The 10,722-nt window shown below is 54.5% G+C and overlaps 3 protein-coding genes across 3 annotated transcripts in view; 1 reads left to right on the top strand and 2 right to left on the bottom strand.

Moving 5' to 3' along the window:
* Positions 1 to 748: 748 nt before the first annotated feature.
* On the bottom strand, positions 749 to 1,907 carry ISCA2 (iron-sulfur cluster assembly 2). The gene is made up of 4 exons (XM_065685164.1): positions 1,818 to 1,907; positions 1,498 to 1,666; positions 1,242 to 1,357; positions 749 to 1,050 (listed from the first exon to the last, which is right to left on the bottom strand). The coding sequence occupies exons 1-4, from the start codon at positions 1,874 to 1,876 to the stop codon at positions 876 to 878; spliced, it is 519 nt and encodes a 172-aa protein (XP_065541236.1). The 5' UTR covers positions 1,877 to 1,907; the 3' UTR covers positions 749 to 875.
* Positions 1,908 to 5,773: 3,866 nt separating this feature from the next.
* Positions 5,774 to 7,951, top strand: NPC2 (NPC intracellular cholesterol transporter 2). Its single transcript, XM_065686137.1, has 4 exons — positions 5,774 to 5,932; positions 6,013 to 6,120; positions 6,368 to 6,540; positions 7,176 to 7,951. The coding sequence occupies exons 1-4, from the start codon at positions 5,848 to 5,850 to the stop codon at positions 7,260 to 7,262; spliced, it is 453 nt and encodes a 150-aa protein (XP_065542209.1). The 5' UTR covers positions 5,774 to 5,847; the 3' UTR covers positions 7,263 to 7,951.
* Positions 7,952 to 8,607: 656 nt separating this feature from the next.
* LTBP2 (latent transforming growth factor beta binding protein 2) overlaps positions 8,608 to 10,722 on the bottom strand; it is a 71,892-nt gene continuing 69,777 nt past the window's right edge. The window contains exon 35 of the mRNA XM_065686138.1: positions 8,608 to 9,511. Coding sequence (XP_065542210.1) covers positions 9,345 to 9,511 — 167 coding nt within the window. The 3' untranslated portion in view covers positions 8,608 to 9,344. The remainder of the gene's footprint in view (positions 9,512 to 10,722) is intronic.

Here is a 10,722-nt window from a genome sequence, read left to right as displayed (position 1 = left end):
CCAGACACATCTTGTGTTGAAACCAGAGATTCTGTGTGACCTGACTTCCTAAGTCAGGTTTAGGAACAGCCTAAAATAGCAGTGGGGGATTGGGGGATGGAGGGCTGTGTGGTTTGTGTTTTTTATATATACACACTTTATATATATGTATATATATATAAATGCACAAAAGTTTTTCTTTTTATATAAAATTAGTAAGATGTTAATTCTTTCTACCTCCATTTTTTAGCTTTGCTTACTCTAAGTAAAAGCTTTCATTCCAGGGACTGACAGCAAAAACACTGTAGCTTCCTGGGACTGAGAGAAGCCTGCTGAGTAAGAGACAAAGTATCTGGAAAAGCCCACTGTTGGGGACTGGAGAGGTGGCAACACTGGGCAGTATACAGGAGAGAAACTCTTGAGACCCATTTGGCTGGAAGACAACAGATAAGCAGGAGTATTCTGAAAGAATCCAGATTCTCAACACATGCGAATGTACAAGCAATACCCATCGATCTCAAAGAATTTCTTTAGTAAGAACTTTCAGTAGACACACACACACACATATATATATATATAAAGCCATCCCTTGCAGAGAAAAGCAGTGCAGTGGTTCCATGTTCAGGACAGGGTAGGCAAGTCAGCACCACCTGGATGGTGGTTTACAAGGTGCTAAAAATGCTCCCATGTGGATGCTCAGAGGTACTTCATGTTTCTGAAGACCAACAAGTCTTGGAGATGGGCTGAATGCAGACACACGCAGCTGGAGTCACGTATAACAGCTGTGTTACAGGGTAAGGGAGATGAGAGGGAGCAGCTGGGAAAAGAATGAGCAAAAAGCCTCTGAAGACTGCCAGGAAGTGTCTGCAGATTGTGTCCATCCATGGGAACTCTGGTCAGAGTTTGACAGAGAAGGAAGTCCCACATGAGCAACCCTTCTCTGCCTGGGGGTTGCTCACCACCTGGAAAGAGCTGCGAATCAGCTCCTGGCTGAAGTCCACCATGGAACCTTTCACAAAGGCCAGGCTGTCCACATCCACAACCACACGGGCACCACCTTGTTCAAATACCCTGCAGAAAAGCAGCATATTTAACCATTAGCTGTGCTGCAGATCCAACAGAGAAGCACAGCCTGAGCACTTTCTTTATCTCACAGTTTTCTTCCCTTCCACACAAGATACTATCCATGTCATGCACACCCTTCTTGTCACCTTTAAGAAGTACAGTCACACCTGCCCACCACTACACCCCTTTGCCCTTGCCTGTCATCAGGATTGATAACTGTGTCCAAGGAAAACTTGTACTGAAATCCAGAACAGCCACCTCCTTCAACCTGCAGCCTGAGAAACTCTGAGCCTTCTGTGATCTCCACCAGCCTCTGCAAAGGAAAGGACAAGAATTAGAAGACCTGCTGACAAACTAGGGAACACTCAGGTGCCTCCCCTACGTGCCTCTGACAGAGCAGACAGTTCGGAAACCCCTTCCAGAGGCACCCAAGCTGCCTCCCATGGTCCCTACCTTCACGCAGCTCTCACTAAGAAAGATCTGTCCCTCGCTGGGCTCACTCTCTGTCGGGCCTGGCTGGGAGAAGGACGCTGCCCACCGCAGGGGCTGGCCAACTGCACAGGCAGGGCCCACCGGGGGCTCCGGCAGCGCTCGTCCTCGGCACAGGGGAGCGGGGCACCAGCTGCCTCAGGGAGAAGAGAGGAAACGGGAGCCTCAGAGGGGTGCCTGCCACACCGCCAGGGACGGGGGTGGGCCCCGTCCCCATGCCCACAGTCGCCACCCTGCCGCGCAGCGGAGACACCGGGCGTCCGCCGACGGTACGGGAGCGGTACCTCGTCCGGCCGCCCCGAGCCCACATCCACCAGCGCCTCAGAGCCCCCTGCGCCGCCATTCTGCCCGCTGCGCCCGCCCCGGCGCCCCGCCCCCGCCCTCCCATTGGCTGCAGCCGCCCCTGCTTCCGGCGAGGTGCTAATGGCGCCCGCTGAAGCGGAAGTGCTGAGCCGGCGGGGGTTGCTAGGCAACGCGCTGCCCGCCCCCCCGAGCCCAACTCGCCGTGCGGACCCGCCCCGGGCCGGCAGCGTGCCGCCGCTGGCACAGGTCGGCTGCTGGCTCGGCAAAGCCCCCAGAACCCATGGAGCTCTGCACTAAGGCACGAGGCTGCCGTTTGTCCTTGGAGGTGTTTGTTCGCACAAGCAGCAGTACAAAAATACACAGTAATAAAGTGAATAACGCAGCACTCCACATAGAGCGTGTTTGCCCTGGAATTAGCTGTAAGGGCTGCTTATCCCAAGCAGAACCCAGAGGCTCGGAGAGGCATCAAGGTGGAAGAGTTAGGCAAGCGGAGGAGCGCACACGGGGCCTGGGCAGAAGGGCTGTAGTGGTTTCCCTCGATCCTGGCTCTCCTGCCTTGCCCTCCTTTACGGGGTGGGATGATCTGACATGTGCCCTCCGCTACCGGGTGGGATGATCTGCCATGTGACAGCGGCCTGGCTGGTCCCTCACAGGTGCACCCGCAGTTAAAAGAGTCTTTATCTCTTTCTTCCTCATGTGGTTCTGGGGGAGGAATCCTGTTCTTCAACCCGGGCCAGGCCTGGGGAGAGTCACGCCGTGGGATGTGGAGGAAAACCAGTCATCCCAGCAGGAGGGGGACCTCGGGACCCAGTGATGGCTTGCTTTCTCACCGTCCTGCTTCAAGCAAGCCAATGCTCCAGCAACCATAAGCTTTTGCTTACTTGTCCCACCCTAAGCATGTAAATACGACCTGGTTTGACCTGCTTACTTTCGCCTGCTCTTGGTTCAATTCCAACGACATTAGTATAAAGCCAGGAATGTATCACTGGCAGGGTCCAAGGGGGATGGTATTAATGCAAGTACCTGCAACGGCTGATGAAGCCTCATCAGGCATATTGGAACACTTCATGTTTTAAGAAAGTGTTTCTCTGGTTACTGTCAATGTGGCATCCCAAAAACAGAGCAGGAAAGTGCTCCTGCTTTCCATATCACACTGGCTTTTCTTCTTTCTCCCGCAGAGTGTATTAGACCAATCCCACTGCATTTGTCCATGTTGTGACGCCATTCACTCCAAGCACCTTTTGGAGAATAGGTACAGCCCCCCAGAGTAGATACTCCTACTTTCTAGTGTGTGGTACCAGCTAAAACACCCTCATTTTTACCAGTGTCACCTGTCAGAAGTGTGACAGGTGGTTTCAAGGCACTCAGGATATTGCTCAAACGGTTACCACAGACTGAAAGAATGAGAAAGAGGCCAGTTGGCCTCAGTTAATTTAATCTGATTAATAATCCACTATGCCGGGGAGTGACTCAGATGTGGGGCTAATTTTCCGAGTGGCTAGGAGGAGAAAGATCTATGCCTCTACACCTCTTATTACTTACTGTTGTTTTCCTCCTGTCAGCTTTGTGGTACGGTTGTTTTTCTCTCACCCAGAGTGGCACTCCAGGTTTTCTTCCTTCCTCGGCTGTGATTTTGCTGGTCACCTTGTTCCCGATAGCTTGGTGTAATCTGTCTTTAGGTTTGGCTGTGTTTTGTTTCCCCCTTCTTATTCTGGTCTGTGGTATCTGGGTTTGGGGAGTTCCTTCAACTCTCCTCAAGCGCACTGTGTTGAAGAGATTTGCTGTGAGTTGAATTCTCTAGATATCTTGTGCTATTCTCCTCTGCAGCGTGTATGCTTAAATCATCTTGTATCTGTTTTGGTGGAAAACTGAGCTTCTTTCAGCGCTTCAGAAACGGGTGATAATAGAACCTCTGGTGTGGTGTTGAATGCGAGAGCGGCTTGTGATGCATTTCAATGTGAATTCCGATGACCTGCAGCAAAAGGAGTACGTTCTGGCTGAGAGAACAGTAAAATTAATTAGTCTCTGTATGTGGATTTTCTTGAGAACCTGACTTCTGTATTCACTGCTGCTGTAGTGCCTGCAAGCCCATCTGTTTACCAAGCTGCAAGTGCAATGCTGTCAGAGGGATTTGCATTCAACGGGTGTAGCTAGCTCATGAAGTGGAACCTTAGACATTTTCCTCACGTAATAGAGGTGTTTAGATTACCAAAATGAAGAACTCGGGTATCAGTCTTGCTGGAAAGAATTTATCTGTTCGCTTGCTCAGCCTTTTCTCCTGGTATTTCTACACTTCAGCGCAAGCTTGCTGTGAAGTTGTTAATCTGGGAAGAGCCCTGTCTGCAGCTGTATTGAGTATTTTGGTGAAATGTTGGGCTCCAAGGTGACCTGGAGGCCCGCATCTTGTACCAGATGTCAGAAGGGGCATGTGCCTAAAAGCAAGGTCTGTTTGGTCTGTGATGCTTATGCTGCCCTGGGGAACCCACGCTTTAGTGCTGTTATTGCAAAACTCTTAATGTGTGATACCAGCTAAAAACCTTGGGCTGAAGGTTTCTGCTTCTTTCTATGTAAAGGCCTTGGCTGTAGTTTTACAAATGTACTAGTTTATTTTTATTAATCTAGGTCTGGGAGGAACAGATGTGTTAATTCTGATCCTAGTTTCAATGTTTAGTTCTTGTGGACTTGTATCTATGCAGCCACTGCCACTGTGCAAAAGCGTCTGCAAAGCAAAGATACGTGGTGAGCCATTTCACAGGGAGGCATCCCAATTTAATGCATTGTGGAATTTGCTCCCGAGTGTGACACTGCTTATCCTGTGAATGTGTGACGGGAGTTTATGGTGTTGCTCTGAGCTGACTGCCATCCTGCTCCCAGCAGTCGGATAGGCGGCTTTGTTTACCAGCTGTAGGACCTGAAGGATGGGGAGAAGGAAAGATGTTCTAAGGGCATGAGTTCCCATGTGCAGGGAAAAGCCTTTATCTGGGTCAGTTATGCAGAGTGCTGGCTAGGCTTAAATATAGGGCTTGGTCTTAGTAGGGTCTTTGGTTGATTTTTGGTTTGATAGGGCTGCTGCACGCACTCTGGTCTGCTTGCCTGAGGTCTCTGCAAACCAAAACTTTACTCAGAAAAAGGAAAGAACTCCAAAAATCTACTCCCCCTTCTGAAGGAAAGGATCCCTCCTGAAGAGCTAACCTGCTCCGCAGAGAGGCACCAGAGCAAGCCCCGCTCGCTCCTGCCAGCACCTCTGGGGTTTCTGATGTGACGCCCATGGTGGAAAGCATGGGGGTTTCGTCCCTGAGTCACTTGGCAGCGCAGCTGAGGCTGAGTGTGCACACACGGGGCTGGGACAGAGAACTGCAGCGGGGAAGCTGTGTCAGCTCTGCCGCGTCCCTACCAAATCAGCACTCATGTGCTTCCTCTGTTGCGTCCCTGGCATGACCCTGTTACGAGTAACGCTGCTAACATGTGAAACTGGGAAAAAGCTGTAAACTTTGCCTCGGGCCGAAAGCTTTCTCAAGTTTCTTGATCGTCCTCTGGTTTGCCCCAGCACCCACAGCACCAAGCTGGCGGTCTCTGGCGTTTCACAAGTTTGAGAAAAGGGACTAACTTGTATGAGCAGCAACCAGCACCAGTTACTGAGCTCGTCACTCCTGGCACTCGGGTTCCTCCGCTTTCGACACACACATCGTGACGTACGGAGTAGGTAACGAGTAAGACCGCTCCTCTCGAGGGAGCCCCCAGCCCACCGCGGGGCTATACCTAGCGCGTCCTCCCGCTGCTGCCCTGGGGCGCTGCCTACCCCAGCACCGGCCCCGCCGGCCGGAGCGCAGCACCCGGGCCCGCCGCCCCTTGCCAGCCCACCCCCCGGCGCCCCCGGCGGCACGGGCCGGCGGACGTGCACCGGGGCGGGGCGCGCCCCAGCTGACCGCTGGGAGGGGCCGCCGCGCTCATGTGACACCGCCGCGGAGCCGCCGCCGCTGCCGTTCCAGTCGCGCTGCTGTCTCCGCCGCCATGGTACCGTCTCCGCTCGTCCTGCTGCTGGCGCTGGGCGCCGCCGCCACCGCCCTGGCCGAGCCCCTCCGCTTCGTCGACTGTGGTGAGTTTCTGCGGGCAGCGGCGGGTGGCGGAGGGGGCAGCAGGCGGAGAAGGTCCCGTAAGCCCGGCTGTTCCTTGCAGGTTCCATCGACGGCAGCATCCAGGAGGTGAACGTGAGTCCGTGCCCTACGCAGCCGTGCCTGCTCCACAAGGGAACGTCCTACAGCATCAACGTGACCTTCGCCAGCAGTGAGCATCGGCGCCCCAGCGGGGGTGCCGGGTGGGCTGCGCGGGGGTAGCTCACCTCGGTCCCACTGCGTGGAGGGGAGTAGGGAAGGGTGGCTGGAAAGGGGTCTGAGTGGGAAGAAGTGGCCGGTGATGAAGAGCGTCCCTTAGTTGTGCTCTTGCAGCCTCTGGGGTACGTGGAGGGGAGGGTGTAAGGTAGAAATGTGTTCCTTGCTCTGATGCTGTGCTCACACTTCTCCGTGTTCTGCAGAGATTGAGAGCCAGGGCAGCAAAGCAAGGGTGTACGGTGAGATGCTGCACGTGGACATCCCCTTTCCCATTCCTGAGCCTGACGGATGCAAGTCGGGGATCCAGTGCCCCATTCAGAAGGGCCATTCCTACAGCTACCTGAATAAACTCCCTGTGAAGAGCGAGTACCCCAGTGTAAGTAAGCAGGCAGCTGACCTGCTCCTCAGAGATACTTAGCTTCCTGGGGCAATCCCTCCCCCTGCCTTGAAGTAAGGACACCTTGTCCTGTGGTGGTAGGGAAGGGGTTAGAAGACTCCTTAGACTATGTCTGAACTTCTGCTATGAGCATGACTTGTGTTTCAAGTTTCCACTTTGGGACAGACCCAGTAGAGGAAGCAGCCTGCCTCCAGCTTGCTAAGAAGTGGCTTCAGCTGCCCAAGTATCCTCCTGTACTATGCCTCCCTTCAGAGCCTGCTGCATTCAGCCAAATCCTCCCAAACTGGGGGTGCTCGGCTCCAGGGTGCAGTTCAGCTGGGAGGCTGCAGGGTGTTTCCACTCCACTCTGCTCACTCAGAGAGTGAGGATCTGAGTGCAGTTGTGTGAACATCTGTGTCATGCAGCTGAACCCTTCATCCATGTAAGATGTCCCAGGAGTTGCTGCAGGAATGTGGCCCACCTACTGCAGCAGGGGCAATACCCCACCTCTGTCCTCTCTGTGCAGAGCTCCCAGGACCTCTTTGCTCCACAGAAGTGATAACTCTCTTCTCCATGTCCTTGCCTTGTGGTTTCCTGAACACTCTCATTTCCCTCTGCTCTTCTCTCGCTTTCAGATTAAACTGATTGTGAAGTGGGAGCTGGTGGATGACCAAGACCAGATGTTATTCTGCTGGAAGATACCAGTGCAGATCACCAGCTGAGGAGCCCTTTAGCAGGGCTTGGGGAGGGGAAAACCAGAAGACAACACAGGCCAAATTCTTTTATATAATAAGCATTTCTTACTGCTTCCTTCAGAGCTCTGCAGCCTCTGAGCAGCCAGTACCGCGTTCCTGCAAGGTCAGCCATGGGCAGAGGGCTCTTACCCCCTTTAGAGTCCCCTGAGTGTTCTCACAGCAGCTCAAGGGGGAGCAGTGCCTGCTGCAGGAGTGACTGAGCCTCTTTCTCCAGCTGCTCTGTGGAGGCACATTAGTTTGAAATGGAGCTGTGTGTCCTCTCAGAGGAATTTCTCTGTGATGAGCCTGGCTAGTATCTGAGCTGCTACCTGGTAACCCTTCAGTGCCTCTTCTAGAATGCCAGCTACATCCACCCTCCTGTGCTTCTCCTGCTCCGTCACGACTGGGATGCCCCTGGGACCTGTGTTCGCCATTCATGCAGCTGAAGGAGAGGAGACTTCCCCTGAGCTGGCAGCCTGCTCTGTCCTGGGCCCACTTGTGCCAGCAGGACTGCAGCTGGAACACTTTTTTTATGGATGCAAAGCCAAATGGCTTTTGGCGTCTCTGCAGGGATGATTCTTTCTCTAATCAATGGTTTGCACTACTACTAACTTGGAGCTGCTGGGAGCTCCTGAACCTCTTTTTATAACTTTCCTTTTAATAAAAGCTAGATATTATCTGCTTCTGTGTCTTCTGTGAGTGGAGAGGAGCAGAGTGGCTGAGCATCTTCTAGTTGGGGTTGGGCTGGTCTTGCTTTTCAGCTGAAGGTGTGGATGGAGAGGGTGGTATGGGGGCCTGAGCATGGGTGGTGTGTGAGCAGCCAGGAATCTCTGTTGCTTGCTGCCAGTGTCCATCTGGCAATGCCTGGCTGTGCTCCTGTCTTGCTGGTCCTGTGCTACCCTGAAATTGTAAGGGCTCCCTGAGGAGGTGGTGGTAGAGGTCATGGCCTTGCTTGCTGCACCATAGGTAAAGGCTGTTCTAGTGAGGGCTCTGGGGCTGGACCAGCAGGCTCCTAAAACTGCCAACTGTAGAAACCTACACACTCTTGTGCTTAAATGCCAGCCCCCTTGTGTGTGAACAAGGCAGGGTCTGAGCAGCCACAACTGCTGTGCTGTCCTGTGGGGATGGAGCTGGCTCTTGCTGCTGGCACTGGGCTTGAGAGATAGATAAGCAAGAATTTGGCCTGGCAAGAGTCTGCTCTGCCTCAGAAGGAGGCTGGGTGCCAGCATGAGAGATAAGAGTTGGCTTACAAGAGTGTGGTGGCCTTGCTGGCCTGGACCCACAGGGAAGATGTGGATCCAGTACCCCCTTGGCAGAGGCAACACAAGCATAGTTCTGACCAGCCCCAGTGTCCTGAGCCACAGGGGCCCAAAATAAATGTTTATTTAACAACATGAGAGAAGATTCCAGCAGACTCGGTTAAAAAACAACAACAACAACAACAAAAACCAACAAAAAAAGAGTCACCAACAACTTTACACAAAGGAAGCTGCGCCTGTCCCCCTGCCCAGCAGCGCGGGGCACAGGGGGATGTGCCCCGCTAAGGGCTGTGCCTGGGCTGGCCGCAGTGAGAGCTGGCCCTGGGGCCCCTGAAGCCTCTCCCCACACCCCAGGGTTAGGCAGCAGTTTTAGAAAGCTGGGGTCACCCTCTCTCAAAGCTCTGGCCAGAGGGCTGGACGCTTCATGAGGAACAGGGCCAGCACCCACAGTGTGGGTGAGGTGTGTCGCTAGGTCAGTGCAGCAGCAGAAGGGAGATGAACCCCCTTTCTTGCAGGGTGAAGTGGGGAGGCTGGGGCTGTGTGGCAGGGGAAGGTGTCCCGTGAGCTTCAACGGCATGGGGTGATGCGATGGATGCGGGGAGCCAGGGTGGGCTCTGCTGCAGCAGGAGCAGGGGCTGGCAGGGTGCCGGGGGTGCAGAGGCTGGGAGCTCAGCCCTCACCTGCAGAGAGAAGGTGGTGGAGAAGGTGTGCACTTCGGAGGGGAAGGAGCAAAGCGCCTTGAAGCACCCGCAGCCTCGGGGGGCCCTTCTCAGTGCAGGAGGAGCACACCCTCACCCCTGCGCCCCTAGAGCTACGCTGCTGCTGGGCTCTGGGCTGTCTGGGGCACGCAGTGGTGGGGCTGGGCCAGGGCTATGTAGCCTGGCAAGCAGTGGCAGCGGTAGGAGCCCTCCGTGTTCTCGCAGGTGCCGCCCTGGCAGAGGGGCTCAGGGCCGCCCACCTCCTCGCACTCGTTGATGTCTGCAAGGAGAAGGACAGGGGTGAGCCATTGGCACAGCGAGCATTCCCAGCCACAGCCACCTCCTTGTGTCCCTGCCACCCCACAGGTGCCCCATGCCCACCCTCTGCACCTCCAGGATGGCCATGACCCCTCCAGCCTCCCACACCCCTCAGCACACCCACAGACCCCCTTACTACCCAAGGGTGACATCCCCAGCGTTTAGCATCCCCCAGCAGAGGAGGGAGTCCCCCCACCCCCAGCAATGCACAACAGATAAGGGGCCCTGCAGTTCATGATGCCTCTGGGTTAGCAGCTTCATCTAAGTTGTGCTTAGAAAGCAGCACAGGATCTGGGAGAAAGACCACCCCCAACCTTGGAAAATGCCCTTTCCTGATCCACAAGGCTGACGAGGCAGATGGTGGTGGCCCTGAGCGGCAGATCATCATCACCAGGACCAGAACAAAGAGGGACCTCGTGCTGTGCAAACAAGGGCTTGTTTTATTAACCCACAAACTGTGTGAAAGGGCTCACTCGGGTGGCTTGTGGCTGAGCTAGAGTGTGCATGCAAACCTACAGCAGCTGCCCTGCTGCTTAATGCACCTCCCTGACACCCTGCCTGAGCTACCCCAACTTGTGGTGAGGCCACCAGCTAGGCAGAGCATCCCTGTGCACCACAAAGCCCTTGTCTGCATTCACAGGACCACGAGAGCCCAAATCCTCACCTGCCAAGGCAGGTCCAAACCCTCTGACCACAAACTCCAGCCTTGCCTCCCACATATCAGCAGGAAGCAGGAGCGGGGAGCAAGTGATGGATTTAGCCTGCCATGCAAGGAAGAGTGAAGGCTCAGGCAGTGACTGATGGACCCCAGGAGGGCTGGAAAGCTCTGCCACCCTGGGACCTCAGGTTATCCCTAGCGCAGGTGGAGGGGGGTATCTGGCAAAGAAAGAGAAGCACAACCCCAGGGAAGGAGGCTGGAAGCAATTCCTTCAGGGAAGGTGGAAGGAAGCACAGCAGTCATGTGAGAAGAAGGAGAGGGGAAAGGTGAGATGAGAGCTTGAGAAACAAGACGGCCTTCATATACAGCCAAAGCAATGGTAGAATGGGCACTGAGAACTTGGGCTAAACCTCAGGATCAGAACATCACCATGGATGGGCTTGCTCAGAAGCCCAAGGAAGAGATGTTAGGCAGCACATCAAGGGAGATGTGCTCCACAGCCTGGGAAGCAGACA

This window comes from Lathamus discolor, chromosome 6, assembly GCF_037157495.1.
Source record: "Lathamus discolor isolate bLatDis1 chromosome 6, bLatDis1.hap1, whole genome shotgun sequence".
NCBI lineage: Eukaryota > Metazoa > Chordata > Aves > Psittaciformes > Psittacidae > Lathamus > Lathamus discolor.
This window is presented reverse-complemented; position numbering and strand designations above follow the sequence as displayed.

Coding starts and splice junctions, on each gene's coding strand:
- NPC2 (XM_065686137.1), top strand. CDS start 5,848: ATGGTACCGTCTCCGCTCGTCCTGCTGCTGGCGCTGGGCGCCGCCGCC. Junction 5,933..6,012: donor CCTCCGCTTCGTCGACTGTG/GTGAGTTTCTGC, acceptor TGTTCCTTGCAG/GTTCCATCGACGGCAGCATC. Junction 6,121..6,367: donor CAACGTGACCTTCGCCAGCA/GTGAGCATCGGC, acceptor CGTGTTCTGCAG/AGATTGAGAGCCAGGGCAGC.
- ISCA2 (XM_065685164.1), bottom strand. CDS start 1,876: ATGGCGGCGCAGGGGGCTCTGAGGCGCTGGTGGATGTGGGCTCGGGGC. Junction 1,358..1,497: donor TTAGTGAGAGCTGCGTGAAG/GTAGGGACCATG, acceptor TTTCCTTTGCAG/AGGCTGGTGGAGATCACAGA. Junction 1,051..1,241: donor GTTATCAATCCTGATGACAG/GCAAGGGCAAAG, acceptor GCTTTTCTGCAG/GGTATTTGAACAAGGTGGTG.